Source organism: Melanerpes formicivorus, unplaced genomic scaffold (genome assembly GCF_026170545.1).
Source record: "Melanerpes formicivorus ecotype bairdi unplaced genomic scaffold, bMelFor1.0.p_v2 SCAF_16, whole genome shotgun sequence".
Taxonomy (NCBI): Eukaryota; Metazoa; Chordata; class Aves; order Piciformes; family Picidae; genus Melanerpes; species Melanerpes formicivorus.
The window spans coordinates 11175039-11193851 of record NW_027142368.1 but is presented as its reverse complement, the minus strand read 5'-3'; the positions used below and the strand labels follow the sequence as shown (position 1 = coordinate 11193851).

At 37.6% G+C, this 18813-nt stretch overlaps 1 protein-coding gene across 1 annotated transcript in view; it reads right to left on the bottom strand.

Annotated features, from left to right (window-relative positions):
• The window catches only part of OTOG (otogelin), an 85305-nt gene that overhangs the window by 42995 nt on the left and 23497 nt on the right, over positions 1-18813 (bottom strand). The window contains exons 18-29 of the mRNA XM_068148102.1: positions 17712-17836; positions 16082-16294; positions 14105-14270; positions 13493-13567; positions 12460-12503; positions 11021-11174; positions 8090-8197; positions 4519-4657; positions 3495-3626; positions 2333-2479; positions 1582-1701; positions 616-732 (exon numbers count right to left, since the gene is read on the bottom strand). Of these exons, the coding sequence (XP_068004203.1) occupies positions 616-732; positions 1582-1701; positions 2333-2479; positions 3495-3626; positions 4519-4657; positions 8090-8197; positions 11021-11174; positions 12460-12503; positions 13493-13567; positions 14105-14270; positions 16082-16294; positions 17712-17836 (1540 nt within the window). The remainder of the gene's footprint in view (positions 1-615; positions 733-1581; positions 1702-2332; positions 2480-3494; positions 3627-4518; positions 4658-8089; positions 8198-11020; positions 11175-12459; positions 12504-13492; positions 13568-14104; positions 14271-16081; positions 16295-17711; positions 17837-18813) is intronic.

Here is an 18813-nt window from a genome sequence, read left to right as displayed (position 1 = left end):
ATAAAATCATGTACAGTACTTAGTAACACAATTAAATCAGCGATCCATTAGGAACATGCACACTAGGATGTTCATGTGACCATGTGTAATATTTAAACCATACTAATCTACAAAGAAGCTTCTGAAACAAGAGAAATTCTCTCTGAATGGATTAAAAATAAAGCAAAACCAATAAATCTCAGAAGCTTTATAAAAGTTAGATATACATAAAATGTAAGCAATAATAAAGCCAAATAAGGCAACCGGTTATACCAATACAAATAGTGCTTGGGATGCAAATAGATAATATGAATTTGGTATAACTGCCTGCATTAATTACAAAGGGGACTAATAGGACTACTTGTATCACAGAATAGTAAATTAGTGCCCAAGTGGCTTACTGTCTAAGTCAGCTAAGGGCAGACAGGCCTCAGAACAGGCTCAGTTAAACATTCACATGTGAGAATCAGAAGAGGTATGGGTTAGACTTTCTTTACATTCTATTTTGCTCTAGTATTCAAAGTTATTATGTTATGCAAGAAAATATGAAAGTTTAAAGTAATCCCTGTTGAAGAGTAAAGTTTCTCTCTAGTGATATGCTCATTTTCACAGCTTTCTATATTGACCCCAACTCACCACTGGATGGCAAGCTTCAAATGCTTCACTTAACAATATTCCACATTCTTTCTTGGCAAATGGCTCTCTAAGAGGATTCATACTGCATGGATTTCGGATGTCAGAGCTGTCAACACACTTAACCAGAAGGCAAAATCAAGATGAGAAACTTGTTTGATAACAACATTGTATTTAAACTTGCAAAGTTAAAAAAACTTGCTTTGTCTTCTTTAAAAAGACATGTAAAATGAAAAACAAATAAATCATTTCTCAAAGTAAAGCCAGCCTAAGACATGCAAATCAAAGGAGATGGCAATCTGCAGAAAAGGAGAAGCAGACAATCTGAAGAACTATTTCATTCATTTGAGTGCATCACAAAGACACATATATACATGTAGGTCTAAATAGAGCTGCCATGCAGTCCCAACCTGCAGTCCTTACACCTGAATAGCATAGCTTACATAAATAACAAATTTCATTTGGATAACATACATTAGAAGTGTCAGAAATTGCATCTTCATACTCAAACTGATAAGAAGGAACATGTCTATAACACCACTAGACACAATACATTCATTTTCAACAGTACAGCACATGAAAAGATTATTTTTTCCTTCTTTTGCTATGGTTTCATGGTTAAATATTTCTCATCTATCAAAGATCAGCTAAAGAGACAACACAGTCTAAAGTGAACCCACAGTTCTTCCGTCATGTAAAAAATCACAACTGTTCAATCAACAGCCACAAAACCACTTGTAGATTCTGAATATTGTGAAGTATTTTTCTCTACACTGTAGCGCTGTGCAGAAAAAAAAATAATGTCCTACTTCTTCATGGATCATGATATTTGTAAAAAACATTGACATGACCATTTGCATTGCTGCCTGTCTGACACTTCCAGGAAGGAATTTCTGATTTCATTCTAGATAAATTATATGGTATAATAGCAAAAAATCTACAAGCAAATGCATTCTTTCTAGTTTATACCTCTACAGCCGTCCAACTGCTTCCAAACTCTTGTGAGTTTGTTAATTCAAAATTATCTGGTGTCCGGAATTCATTTACCGTCTTCAAATCAAAATTTCCACACAATCCAGTCAATTGACCCTGGGCAAAAACAAATACACACACACACACAAACAAACAAACAATAGAATCTACTTCCACGTGACACAAAACACTACTTGCCATGACTGCTTGCAAAACTTGCTTCTTAAATTCCTGTCTTCAGAGGTTTAATAAATTTGTCAGGACTTGATCCTTTGCATCTAAATATCAGCCAAAACAGTTCAGCTCTTTACAATAATAAAGTTAGGGAAAATATAGTATTTTGACAACATCAATGTCATTTCCTTTCAATTAACTATCTCTAAGCCTTTAAGAATGGAGCTGATCCTTGAAGAAAAGAAGTTCCTGTTTGCTAGATAGGTGCTCTTCTGTGCTTCAGCAAAATAACACTTACTCCACTCTTACAGGGAATGGGTACTGAAGAAGAATGTTGTCTCAGATATTTATTTCTGTTGTTAGAGAAATTAGACAGTAAATACTGACTGGGAAAGAAAAATAAGTAAATGAGAAAGATTTTAATTAACAAGGTAGTCAAATGATTCTTTCCTCAACTCTACCGCTGAGTTCATACACAGTTTCTAAAACATTGTCTATTATCCGAAAGATAACATGTCTCATACCTTTGACATGCCTCAAAGAAATGCACATATGACTGTTGACTTCCACTTACCTGCCACTGATGACCAATCTGTACATGAACTGTTGTTCTCTGATCCCAAAGAATGGTGATGTGCTCACTGGGAAAATGAATAACAGTGAAAAATCCAGCTTTCCAGAACAGTATCTTTTGTAGTTCATCTATGTAACTAGACAAGCTCTGTTGGAAGTAAAACAAGAGCACTATAATGTAAGTAATGACTTCACAAAAAGTTCACTTGACAGGAAGTAACACACCTAAACAAAATTAACAACATCATTCTCAGACAGAGGTCCAAAAACTGACACAGGAGGATACAGAGGGATAAGTGCTTAAACAAAAGTGATCTGGGTTTTGATTGTGAACTGTGGACAATTTTTATGATCTTCCTCTTTAAAAAGTTGGGTTCATATCAGGTTTACAGAATTGGAAACAGCAACTGAGTGAAGAATAAAAAGTTAATGCTTCATTTTGGAGGTTGAAAAAATAATTAATTTTAGATTCCTGGGTATGATTTTCACTTAGTTAAACCTCATTGCATTCAGCAGGTCTTTAGTCCCATGCTCTTTTTTAAGATGGGTGAGTACAGAGATGCATGTAGCATCACTTTAAAATAAGGAATTGTTTAATTGTCGTATTTACATACAGCATTCGTCTCTCCATCTAATAACAATCAGGTTTGAAATTATTTGTATCATTGTACAATAACTTGTGAAAGTGAAGAGACACAATTTTCCTTGCATAGTGAGACTATAAACTGTAAATAGTACTATTTACACTGAAATTATTAAATATTCACAGCAATTTTGCAGTTTGGCCAAAACAAAACTTAAATTCAGGCCATGGACGATATACCAGGGACTGCAATGTATTTTTTTGACTGCAAAGTAATATTCTTCCTATACATTCCAAACCAGATGAGCCTCTTAGTTCTAGCAATATTATTAGCAAAACTCCTGCTGTTTTAAAAATATCTGGATTTCTCCAAAGACATTATAGAGGAATGAAGACTAAACAAAAGAAAAACATTCATCTCTTCTAATATTTTGTGAAATACAGACAAGAGTTTTTTAAGCTTTCCACTGAACAATCCAACTGTGATCTACTACTTGTGTGGCACAGCAATTTATTCTAATGAAAGAAAAAAAACTGAGAGAAGTATATATACTAGCTTTTGATCAGTGCTGAAACTTACTAGATTTCCAGTTTCATCATCAAATATTAAAGAAGATTTTCCAACATTAATGAAAAGGTTTTTTCTGCATATGATTCCAGTATTAAAGCAGTTAATATTCTCTATAACAACAGAAAAACTGATTGAAGTACCCTGAAGAAAAAAAAATAAAAGGACATTTAAAAATATATTAATAAAAATATGTATATCATTATATAGTTAAATTAGTAGAAGACTCAGTGTATAATTATTATGTTACGTATGAACATGAGCCAGCAGTGTGTCCAGGTGGCCAAGAAGGCCAATGGCATCCTGGCTTGCATCAAGAAGAGTGTAGACAGCAGGAGCAGGGAAGTTATTGTGCCCCTGTACTCAGCACTGGTTAGGTCACACCTTGAGTACTGTGTCCAGTTCTGGGGCCCTCAGTTTAAGAAAGACATTGAGACACTTGGACATATCTAGAGAAGGGCAATGAGGCTGGTGAGAGGCCTCAAGCACAAGCCCTACCAGGAGAGGCTGAGGGAGCTGGAATTGTTTAGCCAGGAGAAAAGGAGGCTCAGGGGAGACCTTATTGTAGGTCTACAACTACCTGAAGGGTGGTTGTAGCCAGGAGGGGGTTGGTCTCTTCTCCCAGGTAACCAGCAGCAGAACAAGGGGACACAGTCTCAAGCTGTGCCAGGGCAAGTTTAGGCTCGAGGTGAGGAGAAAGTTCTTCACAGAGAGAATTGTTACCCATTGGAATGGGCTGCCCAGGGAGGTGGTGGAGTCGATGTCCCTGGAGGTGTGCAAGAGGGGACTAGACATGGCACTTAGTGCCATGGTTTAGTAGTCATGAGGTGTTGGGTGACAGGTTGGACCTGATGATCTTTGAGGTCTTTTCCAACCTTGTTAATTCTATGGTTCTATGATTCAAATTCTAAGCAACCTCAAAGCTTAAAAAACAGCATGTAGGCCTCAATAAAATATACAGATTGGCATTAAGTAGAAGGGTAGTTTTTAAAGCCATTAGACAAAGGCTTAAAGAAAAAAAAAACAACAGTCTCACCTTAACCAGGTAAACCTTACAAGTTCCAACAAAGTCAAATGTGAGTCCATCAAACGTTCTGTAATGCCGATCCCCATATGCAGTACACATTGATGGGCAAGGATGGAAGGAGCATTGGAATGTTCCATGCTGGCAAATGCTGAAAAATGTATGACCAATAATGGTAATATCAACTGCAGCCACAGACAAAGATTACAGCTATTTTACTGGGGGGAGGGGAAAGCCATGCCAATATGCTGACTGCAGACAGAAACATTTTCAAACTCTAACTAAAAGCAGCACATATAAATTGATTTGATTGGATAAGGGGGGAAAAGTACATATGGAACTCATACAGCTTGTGTCTATTCCTGTTAAAATTTATAGTTGCTGCAATATCTAGACATCAAGGGGCATTTCTTTTGTTGAAACAAGAAAATAAACAATGCCACTGGAAGCAACATAATTTATTCTCTGGTCACCCACATCAGTTATGTACCACAAAAGCTAAAGCTTTCTTTTTCAACTTGTCACAGAATATTTATTTCAACACAAGCTGAATCCTAGAAGCAACAAGTAATGTGTCCTTTTACTACAGTCTCTACTTAAATGAGAATTTCACTGAAGTGCAAAGGAGAAATTTCAGTATCACTATTTTGGTGCTTAGGATGCTTTAAAGAAAAAAAAAAACACAACACATGGTTTGGGTTCTTGGGCATTTTTGGTTTTGCTCAATTTTTGATTTTTGCTGGGCTTCCAGAATAGTTCAAATTCTGAGTATGGTCTCCTTGAGCATCAAAATGTTTTAATCACACACATACAAAGTGACTATTCAGACTTTTCTGAATTACTTCCACTTCATAACTGCTGGACAGCAAGGCTTTATAGCGCTCACTCTGCATCAGCCTGTTGCAATGGAAATAGCATTTGCAGAAATGATGCAAGGTTTCTTATAGAGAGTAGAATTTAATTTCCTATACCCCAATTTTATTTTATTTTTTTCAAATATTACTTTTTATGTTTCTAAATCACCTGGACAGTTAAAACACTTGCTTCAACAAGGACAGCAGAGCTGACACCCTGATATAGCTTTACCACAGGTATATGTTATAAATATAGCTTCAAATAAAGACAGCATGTGATACAATTTTTGCACAGATCTATGCTTAGTTTCAAAACCACTAAATTTTGGCTTTCCTGGTTAAAAGAATGCTTCATACTTTACTACTAAAATACTAACCTGACTTCATAAATCACTAATGGTTGGCAACACATAACTGAAGGACCAAGAAACAATTTTTCTGTCAGTTTAATGTTTCATACTGCCACCATATGAGACAGAGTCAGAACACTGCAAAAAAGCAGCAATTACCTTACCTTGCACAACACAGCACCAAACTGCTGCTCTGCTACCTTTAGCTAGCAGCACGTAACAATTTCAGGCCATTGCACTCAAAACACAAACTGGGAAACCTAGAACTGCAGTTCACCCAGACCCCAGAACTTAGGCTGAACATTCCTGGCACTCCAATGACAGTTTTGTCAATTTAAGAAATTACATTATTTGTCATTTTACTGTTCAATAGACAAATCAGATTAATAGTTAAGTTGCTAATACTACATCAGATGTGAATACGATGATACTAAATATCAACACAAGCTATTTCCATGCTCTAAACACTGAAACCATTATAACTGTTCTGAGTGCCTAAGTGGGTTTGTTTGCTCAGGAGTATTCTCATGTTTTGCACAAGCAAACACGTGCATTTCCCCTCGTATATCACTACGCCCCAGCACACAGACAACCATCTCAAAGACTTGCTATACTTGGTATCAAGCACAGCTCGTGGCAGACTTCTATCTTTCAGTGAAACTGTCAAAAATCCATTATCACTTAATCTGTCTTTGCTTCTGGACATGGAAGACTAGAATAGTCATGACAGCATTAAGGATTTCTAAATAATTTATGGGCCTGGCCTCAGGGAAAAAAAACAACAACAACAAAAAACCAAAAACGTGAAGGCTAAATATCCAGTGTCTTTTTGCCTGCACTGCTGCTGCCTTTGGTGAAGTCTCATGCAAATTAAAGGGATATAATAGCTATTTCTGATGCAAGCAATCCCACGCCAGGTCCAATTGGAAAGGCCTTTGGAAGCAAGGGGGTGAATAACCCGGGTCGCTTTACCTGCCTGCCCAGTGGAGATGGCTTGTAAGTCGTTTCACCAGTCGACCAAAGGGCTACAAATATCTTCTAGAGCAGATACTGAGGACCTGACGAGAGGCAGAGGTAGGCAGTCAGCCCAAGGCTGGAGGGGGCAATGACATCCAGACAAGGCAGTGATTAGTGCTGACTGGATAAGCCTTCACTGTACTAAGCTATACAGAGCTGTGCAGGCCAGGAGCAGTAGTTTACCAGGTGACATGAGTTAAATGTTCCTGGTGAGCTAAAAGAAGGGCACAAAAGTAAGGAATTGCTCTGCTGAGAAGAAGGAGGCTTTATCACTGTGCTGACGCTTTATAGATGGAGGGGGACTTTTCATGAGGGTGTCTAGCAATAGGACAAGAGGGAATGGTTTTAAGCTGAGGGGAAGTAGATCTAAACTGGATCTGAGGAAGTTCTTTAGTGGCGGGACTCTGGAATAGGTTGCCAGGAGAGCTTGTATATGCCTCCTCCCTGGGGGTGTTTAAGGCCAGGCTGAATGAGGCCTTCAGCAACCTCCCATGGCAGAGAGGTTGGAGTAGATGATCTCTAAGTTCCCTTCCAACTCAAGCCATTGTATGATTCTGCAATAGTACAACTGATTTTTCTGAGGCTCTGGTAAGACAAACGGTGCTGCTTAGTGCCAGCTTCCAACATTCAACAGTCAGAGACAGAAACAGGCAGGGATCATCATGAAAGAAGTTTGTTGCAGGATTGTGCAGACACGGTGTGTTTTCATCTCTTAGCTCTTAGGAAGCTTACTGAAATGGTATAGACATATAGATAGCTACAGGATATGTGCTGCATTTACCCAGGAATAGCATGCTATACTTCCTTTAAAAGTCAATTGATTATCTTATCCACACACACAAAATTAGCAGCTGACTTATCTTGTACTATGCTCAGTATATGATGCTGTTCTGTCCTCTCCTTAATTTGTCATTGTAGTGGGTGTATACTTATGGCCACAGGGCTATGTTTTGGGTCCCTAGACTGCTCAGATGAAATGCTAAATGAAAAAATGAGTAAGTAGAAAGCTTTAACTAATGTCACTCAGATGCAGTATTTGAGGGATATCACCTGCACTTTAGGAACAGTAACCAAGGAATATGAATAGAAATAACCTTGATAATAACAACTCCCATTTTTTAAAATCAAGCTTTTTAAAGAAAAATTCCCAATAGCTCTAATTTTATTATATAAAAGCTCCCTGAATCAATAAAACCTTTAAAAAAGTAATTTTAATAGCTCTTCAAATTAGTGTAAACACAAAGTTAGGCTAAATTATTGATCAGTCTATTGTGAAAGTTATGATTAAGAAACATAAAAGAATAATCAATCCATAATTACACAACTAAAATGAAATAATCACCTAAATAGATCTTTGCTTACCATGTATGACAGGAAGAAATCACTTTGTCACCTGGAAAGTATTCCTTTCCTTTCCATGAACATGGACATTCATCTGCATCTAAGCACACATCCCCATGTTTAACGAGGCTATCAAAAAAAAGAACAAAAACTATACATTCAGCAGAAGTACATTTGCTACCTAGGTACAAAAATATCTTCCTGATTTTTTAAATTATTAGGATTATGATTATTGAAAAACAACAGCTTACACTTTGGGCACTAGCCCTTCAGCCACTAACCCTCTGAAGGCTTAATCATTAGCACACAAATATTGAGGACAGGGAAACTGTATTTCACCACATCTGCTGTAACTCAGCCAATTAACTTTTATTTAACTCCAGCCACGAAATCTTCCAAGAGATGCAGGAGCCATGCTTTATAATCACAACTCCTAGATAAAGATTATGCTTTCTATATAATTCTGAAAAAAGACTCCATTAACAGAGAAACAATAGAGGAGTTCTTGTCTGGCAAGAGTAAATAAAGCAAATAGACTAAATTTTAAAGTAAATATCTGTGGCACATATTATGACTTAAACTCTTCTTCAGTGTGTTATTTATCAGATGGAAATCTACAACACTGCAGCTCTTCTTAATAGCAATGTCTAGACATCATAAACCTCCCTCCTCCATCAAGCAGCAAAACTGTAATTTTCCCCCAGGGTATGTGAAGTGTTCTTTGTAATCCGTACTTACTTCACGTATTGTGTCACTTGAAGGCAATAAAGTGTGAGACTGAAATTCCCAGTGCTTAGAATTCAACAGGGCACATTCAGACACAAAGAGCATCACACTGACAAGGTAACAGAAAATGCAGGTTTTTCCTCACACTATTACCCTGGCTAACCCAAGTGATAACAGCTTTCTCTCTTGTGAAGCCAAGCAAATGGATAGATTTCAATGATCTAAGAATTCACCACAAATACCCTACAGAGAGGCCTTGCACAGCTCCCCTTTGAACTATCATTTTTCTTGATGCCTACATTTACTGTCCAACCGACAATGAACTGCAAAGATACAATAACAGCTATCACACTTCAGCCTACTAAAGTCAGCTTCATTACTATCTCATCACTGTCTATAGCTTTATTCATTCACATACACAAAAATATGTAAATAATCTTGATAAAAGCACTACTGGAAGCAATGTGTCTCCTGTGAGTCAAATGCTTCTGTGCTTTTGCCCACAAACCTGGACCAGAACACTACTCAGTTTTCAACAGGTTGTGTAGCACACAGCTCTTTCCTCTTCCCTGGACAACAACAATGGGAATGAAAATGACTGAAAGAGCACTTCCTCCCTCCTCCCCTGCCAAGATGTTTTGTTTTCAATAAAGGGTTTTAAGCAGAGGCTCCTCCCGTGATGCTCAAGGTCCCATCAGGGCTACAGGGGACAGAAGGCTGAGCCATACCTGTACTTTCCCCCAGCCTGTCTCATAAATAAGAAGTCCCTGAGCTATCTATAGCTATATTGGTGTGATGGTTGATAACTTTCTATGCCACCTCAGCTGTACCTTTTATCAAGCAATGGCACTTCAGGGCTATGACTCAAGTTTTTTTCAAAGTTCAAATATTTTAAACTAAGCACACTGAATTAAAACCAGCCTCTACATGCCCTCAAATTGTACCATTTTCTTCATGAATACTGTGGGTAGGATTCAGTGCTAAAAATCATGTAAGGCATTAAAAAATCAACATAAACCCCAAATGTAGATAAATCTGAGTTCTTGAAGCCCCCAAATACAAGAAGATTGACACAGTCTCTGTGATAGAATTGCACAGCAGAGAGCGTAGCTGTGACAGTATCACCATTGGGGTGCAAATCCTTATTTGTCTGGAAAACAGTGAATCTTTTGGAGACCTCTGCAAAACTCTGTCTAAACAAGAAAATGGAAAACGTGAAGAATATGTAACAGAGCCATACAGAGAGAAACGTTAACAGAACACTACACTTTTATGTTTGTGCTACTAATAGTGAATTCTGAGCTCTGCTTCTTAAACTGAAGAGCTGTAGGTCTTTTGAAGAATGATACTAAACACATGCCAAAAGGACAGCATTTGGGCATCTGAGATGTACTTTTAAACATGATGCAGCTGATGTAATTACTTCTAATAAAAGTTAATTTTCTAAATATAGTTGAAAATTAATTGCATTCTTAACCTATTATTAGATTTGTTTGTCATAGGCACATTTAAGACAACAAAACTCATTGTTTTATTTGTGTAAATTAGAAAGTGATGACTTTAAGAAAATCTTCCAGGAATGTGCTTAATCTCCTTATCTGTTATTTGATATAATGCACCACTTCAGAAATACAGTGATTACTTAGAAATTTTTGAAGGAAAACCTGGCATGATATTCCTTTCTCAGTTACAAAACTTCATTACAATTATAGTATACTACAGCTTTCAGTTTTCTATCTTTTCATAGCTCTTATGAAAGCAGTAAGTAATGAAAAGAGATACACATGCATTTTCAGCATAAAAGCCTGTGATTTGGAGGCAATAATGAAAATCATCCTTAAGTATTAAGAAACAAGCCTCTCAGTGAAATGTTCAGATGAGAGGTTAGATATCAGGGAGAAAAAATCATCTAGGTAAACAATTCTGCTGCAGTACAGGGACTGGATCAAATAATTTCAACACCCTTTCTATATTTCTGTTATCTTGTTTGCATAATTGTGGGATATTAGACCTTTGTCTCCACTTGGCTCTTAGTTTACCATTTCTTACACCATCAGTGGCCCATATCATTGTGTGGTAAGCCTTCACAAGGTGGATGCTCACACCCTGGCACCTCAACATGTGCGAAGCAGAAATGTGGTATGCCCTCAGCAGAATTATTCAATTGCTACTGAAGGTAGTCATGTATGTTTGTACTCCAAAAGATACAAATATGTCTGTACTCACCCAGGTGGGCAGACACAGCCTGAAACACAAGGAAGGTGTCCTGGGAAAGTAAGGTTTAGTAGCTGATTCTCACAAGTTCGCTCTCTGCTGAGTACCGGATCGATTTGGGAATTACTGCAGTTAATATAAATCTGTCCAGCAGGGCAGCTGTGTGCTGGGGAAAAAAAGTCATAAGCACATTGGTCTTGACATCTGAAATTGTGTATTCCATAGAGGTGTACAATAGATCTACTCTGACAACATGCAACATAGAAATGTAACTTCCAGTAACATCCAATTGCCTGTCTCCTGAGCTTCAGAGAACCCCTATCAATCTCGTACAGAATACTGCAATGAATGTATTCCTTCAGTCAGTGACATGACTTTCTAAACAATCAGGAATCATCCCTCCAACACAGAAATGCAAAATGCTACCAACACAGAAACTGAAATCTACACAAATTGAAAAAAAAAAAAAAAAAAAGGGGGGGGGGGGAAGAAGGAAGAAAAAACAAACAAATAAACACCAAACAACACAGACACACACACACCCCAACCACAAATAAACAGACAAACAAAAAAGGGTCTGAGAGCTGGGACTTTCCATGCTGGAGCCACTGGCTACCAAAACAACTCAATTAAAATTGCTTTTGGGTTGTGCTGAGCATACTGCGTACCTGCCACAGAAAGGTCCAAAGTGGTGGCAGTGCTTTAAACGGGTTTGGTTGGTTTCTGTTTGGCTTGTCTGTTTTGTTTGGGGTTTTTTGTTGGTTTGTTTGTTTGGGCTTTTTAATTTATTTATTAGGGTGAGGGTTGCTGAATAACTGTCAAATCAGTACATGGGTAACAGATTTCTGCTAAAGATCAAAGCACTGGCGATTCTAGAACTAAAACCTTAAACAGAAGTCTCTCATTGAAGCAAAGGAAGCAGTTTTTGGATCATAGTACTTATATTTTACTTAAGTATAATATAGCTTTGGTCATACTTAAGCATGACCAAAAAAACCACCACCACAACTATTTCTTCATATTTCAGTTACACTGGGTTTGTGGAGGGAAAGAAAGAAAGAGAGAGAGATAATAATTAAAAAAAATCTGGGAAAAATACTGCCAGTGTTCAGTTCCTACAATCAGTGTTTTATGGAGCAAAGATAACCTTCCCTTGTCCTACTGAAGTTGTGCTGTTTGTCATGCAGCTAAGCTTGCTTACACTAGCAATCTAAAAAACAAACAAACAAAAGTAAAGCATTGGGGAAGAAACCTCACTCAGATTTAACAGTGTATGTTGCTCCTCTGCACCTGCCTTGCTTTCAAATATGTAATTCCTAAACAATGGAGCTCCTCCTGCAAGTTCTTTGTATGTATTACACAATGTTTACTACAGACAAGGGGTTCCATGAAGGTTAGAGTATATTTATTCATTAGAACTCAAGGAACTTCCCTCCCCATTCTTCACTCACCTATGATGTTGTTATCACAATTCATTACTCCATCCCTGCAATGGCTGCAATAAAAATACATAGCAGATGTAATGAGAGTTTGAATGGTCTGAAACACATTTTCTATTTAATGATGTATGAATTGATATAAATTGTATAAATGCCTGCATTGAACATTAAAACTGTGGATAAGGCATGCATTGCCTTCCTACCTAAAGAACATTAACTACACATAACAATTTTGTTTTCTGTATGTAACTATGAGTTTAAATGCCTGGGCTGACATAAAAATACATAAATACACCATTATACTGCTTCCAAAGAAGTCACTGCAGTAAAAATAAACCAAACCCTGTACATAAAAGAATCACCATTATCTGAAACAAAAATGCAAGAAGCAATAGCATCAGCAAAGCAAAACTCTAACCACACATACGAATTACAGCAAGCTCTGGGTATGGACTCTCACACAAGCATTCTTAGCACTGTTACAAATGCTCCCTTTTTCTCACCATCAGCTCAAAGCCCTGCTGGAAGGCAAGCTATGTAGTAGCACTGGCTTCACTTCAGGTTCTGTCCCTCACAAGAGAACCTAAACCTGTGAACTCCATCACTCTTACTGCTAGCCAATAGGTCAGAATCAAAATCCGTGTGTGCTACACTCACTCTGCTGTTATGTCTGGAGATGTTTGTGTACCCCAAACAATTTGTGAATGATCACATGGATTACAGCCAGTCATGCACCTCAGTGCTTTGTGTAATGTCTGGGGTTTTCTGGAGATCTCCACATTAGTATGGACCTACAAAGTGATGGTGGCTTTTCTCTCTACTCTGTACTTCTGTATATTGGATGATAAACAGCAGCCTGAAAACCTAGGTTCCAAAGAAACTCTGTGCAAACATGCACAAAGAAGCTCATGCAGGTTTACTCTCTGTATTTCATTAAAACCCCACCAAAGCAGCAACAAAAGCCCAAGAGGCTAACCAGAATGATTTGACAGAGCTCTAAAAGAGATGTCATTTACTATGGAGAAAAAACAGATTTGTGTCTTACCATTTGCCCAAAGATGTCATAACATTTTCTCCAGGGGGATAGTCAATTCCTTGAAAATAACAGGGGCATTCAGCTCTGGAGTAGAGAAAGGAAGAATGATTATCTCAAACTGAAAGAAGAAAAAAAACCAAAACATTGATGTAATCATTGTTCAAAGTTCAACTGGCTGCTTTGTTCATTTTGGTGAGGTTTATTTTTTTTTTTGGGGGGGGGGATTTTTTGAGGGGGGATATGTGGGGGAGGGCTGGGTTTTTGTGGGCTTGGTTGGTTTTTAAATACAAGAAATTGATCCCAGTATCTGCCAATACATACTGCCACATAACTTGAGCACAATCCAAAACAAATCAGTAACTAAGCAGGAATTCTACACAACAATGGACACCTGTGGCTCTTATATACCAAACACCAGGCAAGATGAAACACCTAGATTTGGCAACACTGGATGAGTACTGGTGTTATAAAGAGCTGTCTTTGATCAACATATAGATTCTGTAAAGTTCCAGGATCCAACCAAGTTTACAGATGTGTAATATCTACATGTTCATAGCTCTCTGATTTGCAAGTGCAGTGGTATAAAATAGTGAGTGTGGCTGCAGCTGCAGCTTTACCCACCTCTGTACACATCGTTCAGTCCTGGAATTCAAATATGTTCCAGAGGGACAAGCACAGCCTTCAACACAATCACCACTGCATGTCTCTGGCACAGACAGTGCTTGGCAGGTTCTGCCACAGGTAGATACACAAGTACTGTACTCCTTTGTGTCTTCACATGAAAGAGCTGTCCAAATGAAACACATTTCTCAAATTACAGTGCAAGAGACTCAAGTAGTATCTCCCAACAGTTTTCTGATAAACATCTCTATTCTTTCATTCCCAATCACATTAAATTCCACTAAAATTGCTCTCTTGGCACTATGCTGTGTAAACTACACAGATGTAAATCCGCAGTAATAAGGCGTACAATGAAGTCTGTGCAGTTAATCCAGATTTACACTGAGGAAAGTGAACAGTTGAAGCTTTTTTTTCCCCTCTAACTGGAAACTCTTGGCTCTTGTGCATGGGCTTTCAGAAATGGACAGCATCTTAAAAAGCAACATTAAAATCAATAAATGAGCGTACTGTGCACATGCTGCACAAAACCATCTTATTTTCTCTTATATACATCTATACTAAAAACCTCTACTTCAAAAAAAAATCTGAAGTTCTTAAGAATACTAAAAAAATGTATATATTTTAAATCAACAAGCATGACTTATTCAATATATTGTAATAAAACACTTCTTGCTTAAAAAAAACCAACCACCAAAAGAAAGTCATAGTAGACACAGACATTCCTGTAGTAATGACTGCAAGCACGACAGGTTTTTTCAGACATACATACTGGTACTCCAGATTGAGATACTTAACCTAGACCAACTTTTCAAAATCCTCTTTATCATGCATTACAACATGGATAAGTATGTGATATGATATGAAATTATATGGAATCATTTCAGTTAGAAAAGACCTCTAAGATCATCAAGTCCAAACCACTGACCACCACCACGGCCCTTAAACCATGGCACCTGAAGTATCATGTGTACATGCACTTTGACCACCTCCAGGGACAGTGACTCCACCACCTCCCTGGGCAGCCAATTCCAAAATCTGGCCACTCTTTAAGTAAGTCATATTTTCTGACATCCAACCTAGCCCTCCCTTGGCACAGATGCTAAATTACTAAATGTTGAAAATGTACAAAAATATTTTCAGCCTTGTTTATGGGGCCAGACCTACTGACACATGAGGGGTGCCAGTTCAGAGTTGTTTCAGGGTTTCAAATTCTAATTTCTTTTTGGTTTTTTTTTCTAAATGTACACATGAGCACCACATGTTCTATCAACATCTTTTAAATCATTAAAAATTCCTATAAACTGAAGAATTTAATACTACTATTCCACTCCTCTACTTGTGAGGCATTATAGAGGAGACTACATAGATGCCACCTTTGGCTATCTCTGTATTCTTCCATTCATTTTAAATGAATTGTCAACAATACCAATTCTCAACACTTATTTTAGCAGTCTACATATTTCAGTGTCATTGACAGCAAGAGAATAAGCTAAAATATTTTCAGCCATCAGAAGGTGTCAACAATCCAGGTATAACTCCTAAATATGTCACCATTTTTCCTCCTAAACATGTCACCATCTTTCCTCTCATTCATTTAAAGAATCAGGTAAACCTAGCATTGAAGGAACACATCTCATGAATACTATCAGCATGGATATGAGATATGCAAAGCCACATATGAGGTAAAGACATATTTTTAATTCTGTATGGATTTGAAAACCTTCAGCTACTTAAAAAATATAGCAATCTTTGCATTGATTCTTAAGTCAAAAGAACTAAAGAAAGCCAACAACAAGGAATAATCCTATAAAAACTTTAATCCTCATTCTGTCTGGAAAAAGAACCTTGCCCTCTATACTAAAGATCATGCTACAGTTAATCCCCTTCTCATTTTAAAGATTATTTTATTTTATTTTCTAATTGTCATTCTGAAGTCCTGGAAAAGTAATTCGTTATTAGAACTGAGAGGCAACTCACCACAGTCTGGAACACTTCCTCTGAAATCTATTACAACTCCAAATCTTCGGCAATGATGAGCATAATGGGCCAGAGCAGAGCAAAAGCAAGTTTGTCCACATTTACAAGTGTCTCTTCTGCACTGCTCAAAATAGGCAACAGGACTCAAATAGGGGTAGCATGGAGCAAAAAGTTCTTTTGTAAGGATGCTACAGGCTTCTGCTGCATAAGAGGCTATAGAAATAATAGATTAAACACTTTCAGTGAGGAAGTTTTGAAGAGATTTGAAATAAAATAATGTTCAATATAATGCAATTAATCATGGTTACATACTATTGCCATGTATTTATTTCTATACAAATGTATGGAAGGACAGAAAACAAGTTAGGTTCTCATTGTTTTCAACTTGTTCTGGGAATAGTTGTAAGGAGACCTTTACAATATGCAGATAGCCTATATATAATCTCCCATCTTGCAACTGATTCATGAATGCAGATTGGGCAACAGATGCTACACACTACTCAGTGCCTTTTGTAAACACACAGGATTACACCTCTCTTTAGTGTAAGTCATTCCTAGTAACTACCTTCAAGAGGTCAGCATTTTAAAGAATAATCTGTTGTTACCCAAAGTTTCAGTTGTACAAAACTGCAACCACACTCAGAGCTGCTAGCTTGGGTAGCTCTATAGCACAGGAGAACAAGAGCACTATCAAATAGTTATATAAGTGTTAAAACACAGCATTCTTCATTCTGAATGCATTAAATAATTGTGCAATAATGGTCAAAAGAAATAATATGCTATATTAGCATACTCAGAGATAAATTTCTATTTCCTACAATGTATGAGAGATTCATTCAACTAGGACTTCAAAATTCCTTTTACATAATTTGACTTCCTGAACAGGCCACTTTTTTTCCTACATTCTTGTCCAAACCCATTACCAAGAATGCAGTTTCTTAGTGCTGCACATCATATAGATACTCAGCAGACAGGACTATGTTTAGCAGCAGACATAATGATTTCCTAGCACTGCTAAAATTCAATCTCTAGTTTACCTCTGTATTGTGCCTAAAAGTGTGTCGAGTCCAAGACAAGAAGTGGTAGGAACTGTGAAATGGGTAACAACTAAGATCTACAAATTACATCCTCTAATAGTGATGAACTAGGGACCATCCGTGCTCCTCATGACATCAGTCACAAGCATCATTCCCCACTGTACCCTTTGAGCTGAATCTAAAGGATGGCAGTGCATTAATATCTTTCTCCTCCACAGCAGACAACTAAATCAAATGTCTCATTTGTTCAGTGTTTTCAAAACTGAACACTGCAATAACTTTTGAGTCTCCATCCTACCTTGCAGCAACAGTAATACCACCAACCTGTAATGGACATCCTGCTTTACACATTGTAACTGCATACCAGAAATAGAAAGGGGATGTATCAAGTGCCTCTGCAAGTATTGGAAAATACTTAAACAATGCTCTCTACATGATTTGTTAGGGGATTGAACTCAATAAATGCTACCTATAACTATTTATGTTTTCTCAGTGGGTATTTGATTACTTTACCTGATCTAACTAGTAAAACTGGAACGAAACCTAGTAAGTAGAAATGCGTTACTTAGCAACAATTGACCTTCACTGCCCACCTGCCTGCAGATGAACATCACATGGATCCATTTGTGAGCTATCATGCACAAGAACGCACGCCGATGAGGTTTTCCATGTGTTTCCAAACAGCTCTGGAGTGCTTTCAGTTACTCCAACTGGAGATCTTTTACAAAACAGAAGTCAGTCACAAAAGATATACCAAATTTACAAAGTGGTCTCAGTTCTACCACCCCCTTCAGCAGAGCTTCCTCTGCTCCATATTCTCAGGCATTCTCCCATGAAGAACTGTCAGCTTGAGTCTCAGGACTCAACTATTTCTTTCCAGCCAAATGACAAGAAAAGAAAGAGAAGATCTGCTCTAGAGCCATTAGATATTCAGTAAGGAAAGACAAATTAAAATAGGTCAAGTTCCATTTTCACAAAAGAGAACAGAACATCACTGTCTCGAAAGTCTGTACTCTCTTACTCAGAATTTTGCCTCCTCGGTGATATCTGATCCATTTTTATCTCTCCTCTGCCTATAGTTTCCTGCCTGTCCCTAGGTATCTGACTTCCCAGGCTCTCTAGTGGCTGCATGAAAGAAGAAGGAACAGAAATCCAAGAGTCCAGAGGTATAATTGCAAAGGACAGATATTCATGAGGCCCAGGTGTACACAGGCAGCAAAATTAGCAAGCTAGAAAGACTTTGATCAAAACAACCAAGATGTATGAATATTCTACAGGTAGAATGATCGAACCCACACATTTAAATATGGGATGTTGCACGCTAGAGTAAAGATTGCACCTGGCATGCAACCAGTGCCATTACTTCTGGTAAAGTAGCTGGAAGTAAAGGTGCTGCAAAAGACACCACTTTCCTTGGCAAGTCCCCCAAATCTGGTGTAGATCAGGTGTTTTGTGTACATGTCAAGATGCTCGCAGGTTATAGTTTGCCATGTCTAAGCACAGGTTAAGTTCCTGTAGTCTAACAGCTTTTTTTTCACAAATACCAACTATTTTTCACTTATTTGAGAACAGGTCCAAAGACTGTCATCAAAAACACACAAAACTTACTTGCTTCAAACAGAAATGAAATAGTTTTACATAAATAATCTCTTCATTGAGATCCTTCCTGTATATTTCCTAGTATAAGCAATATTC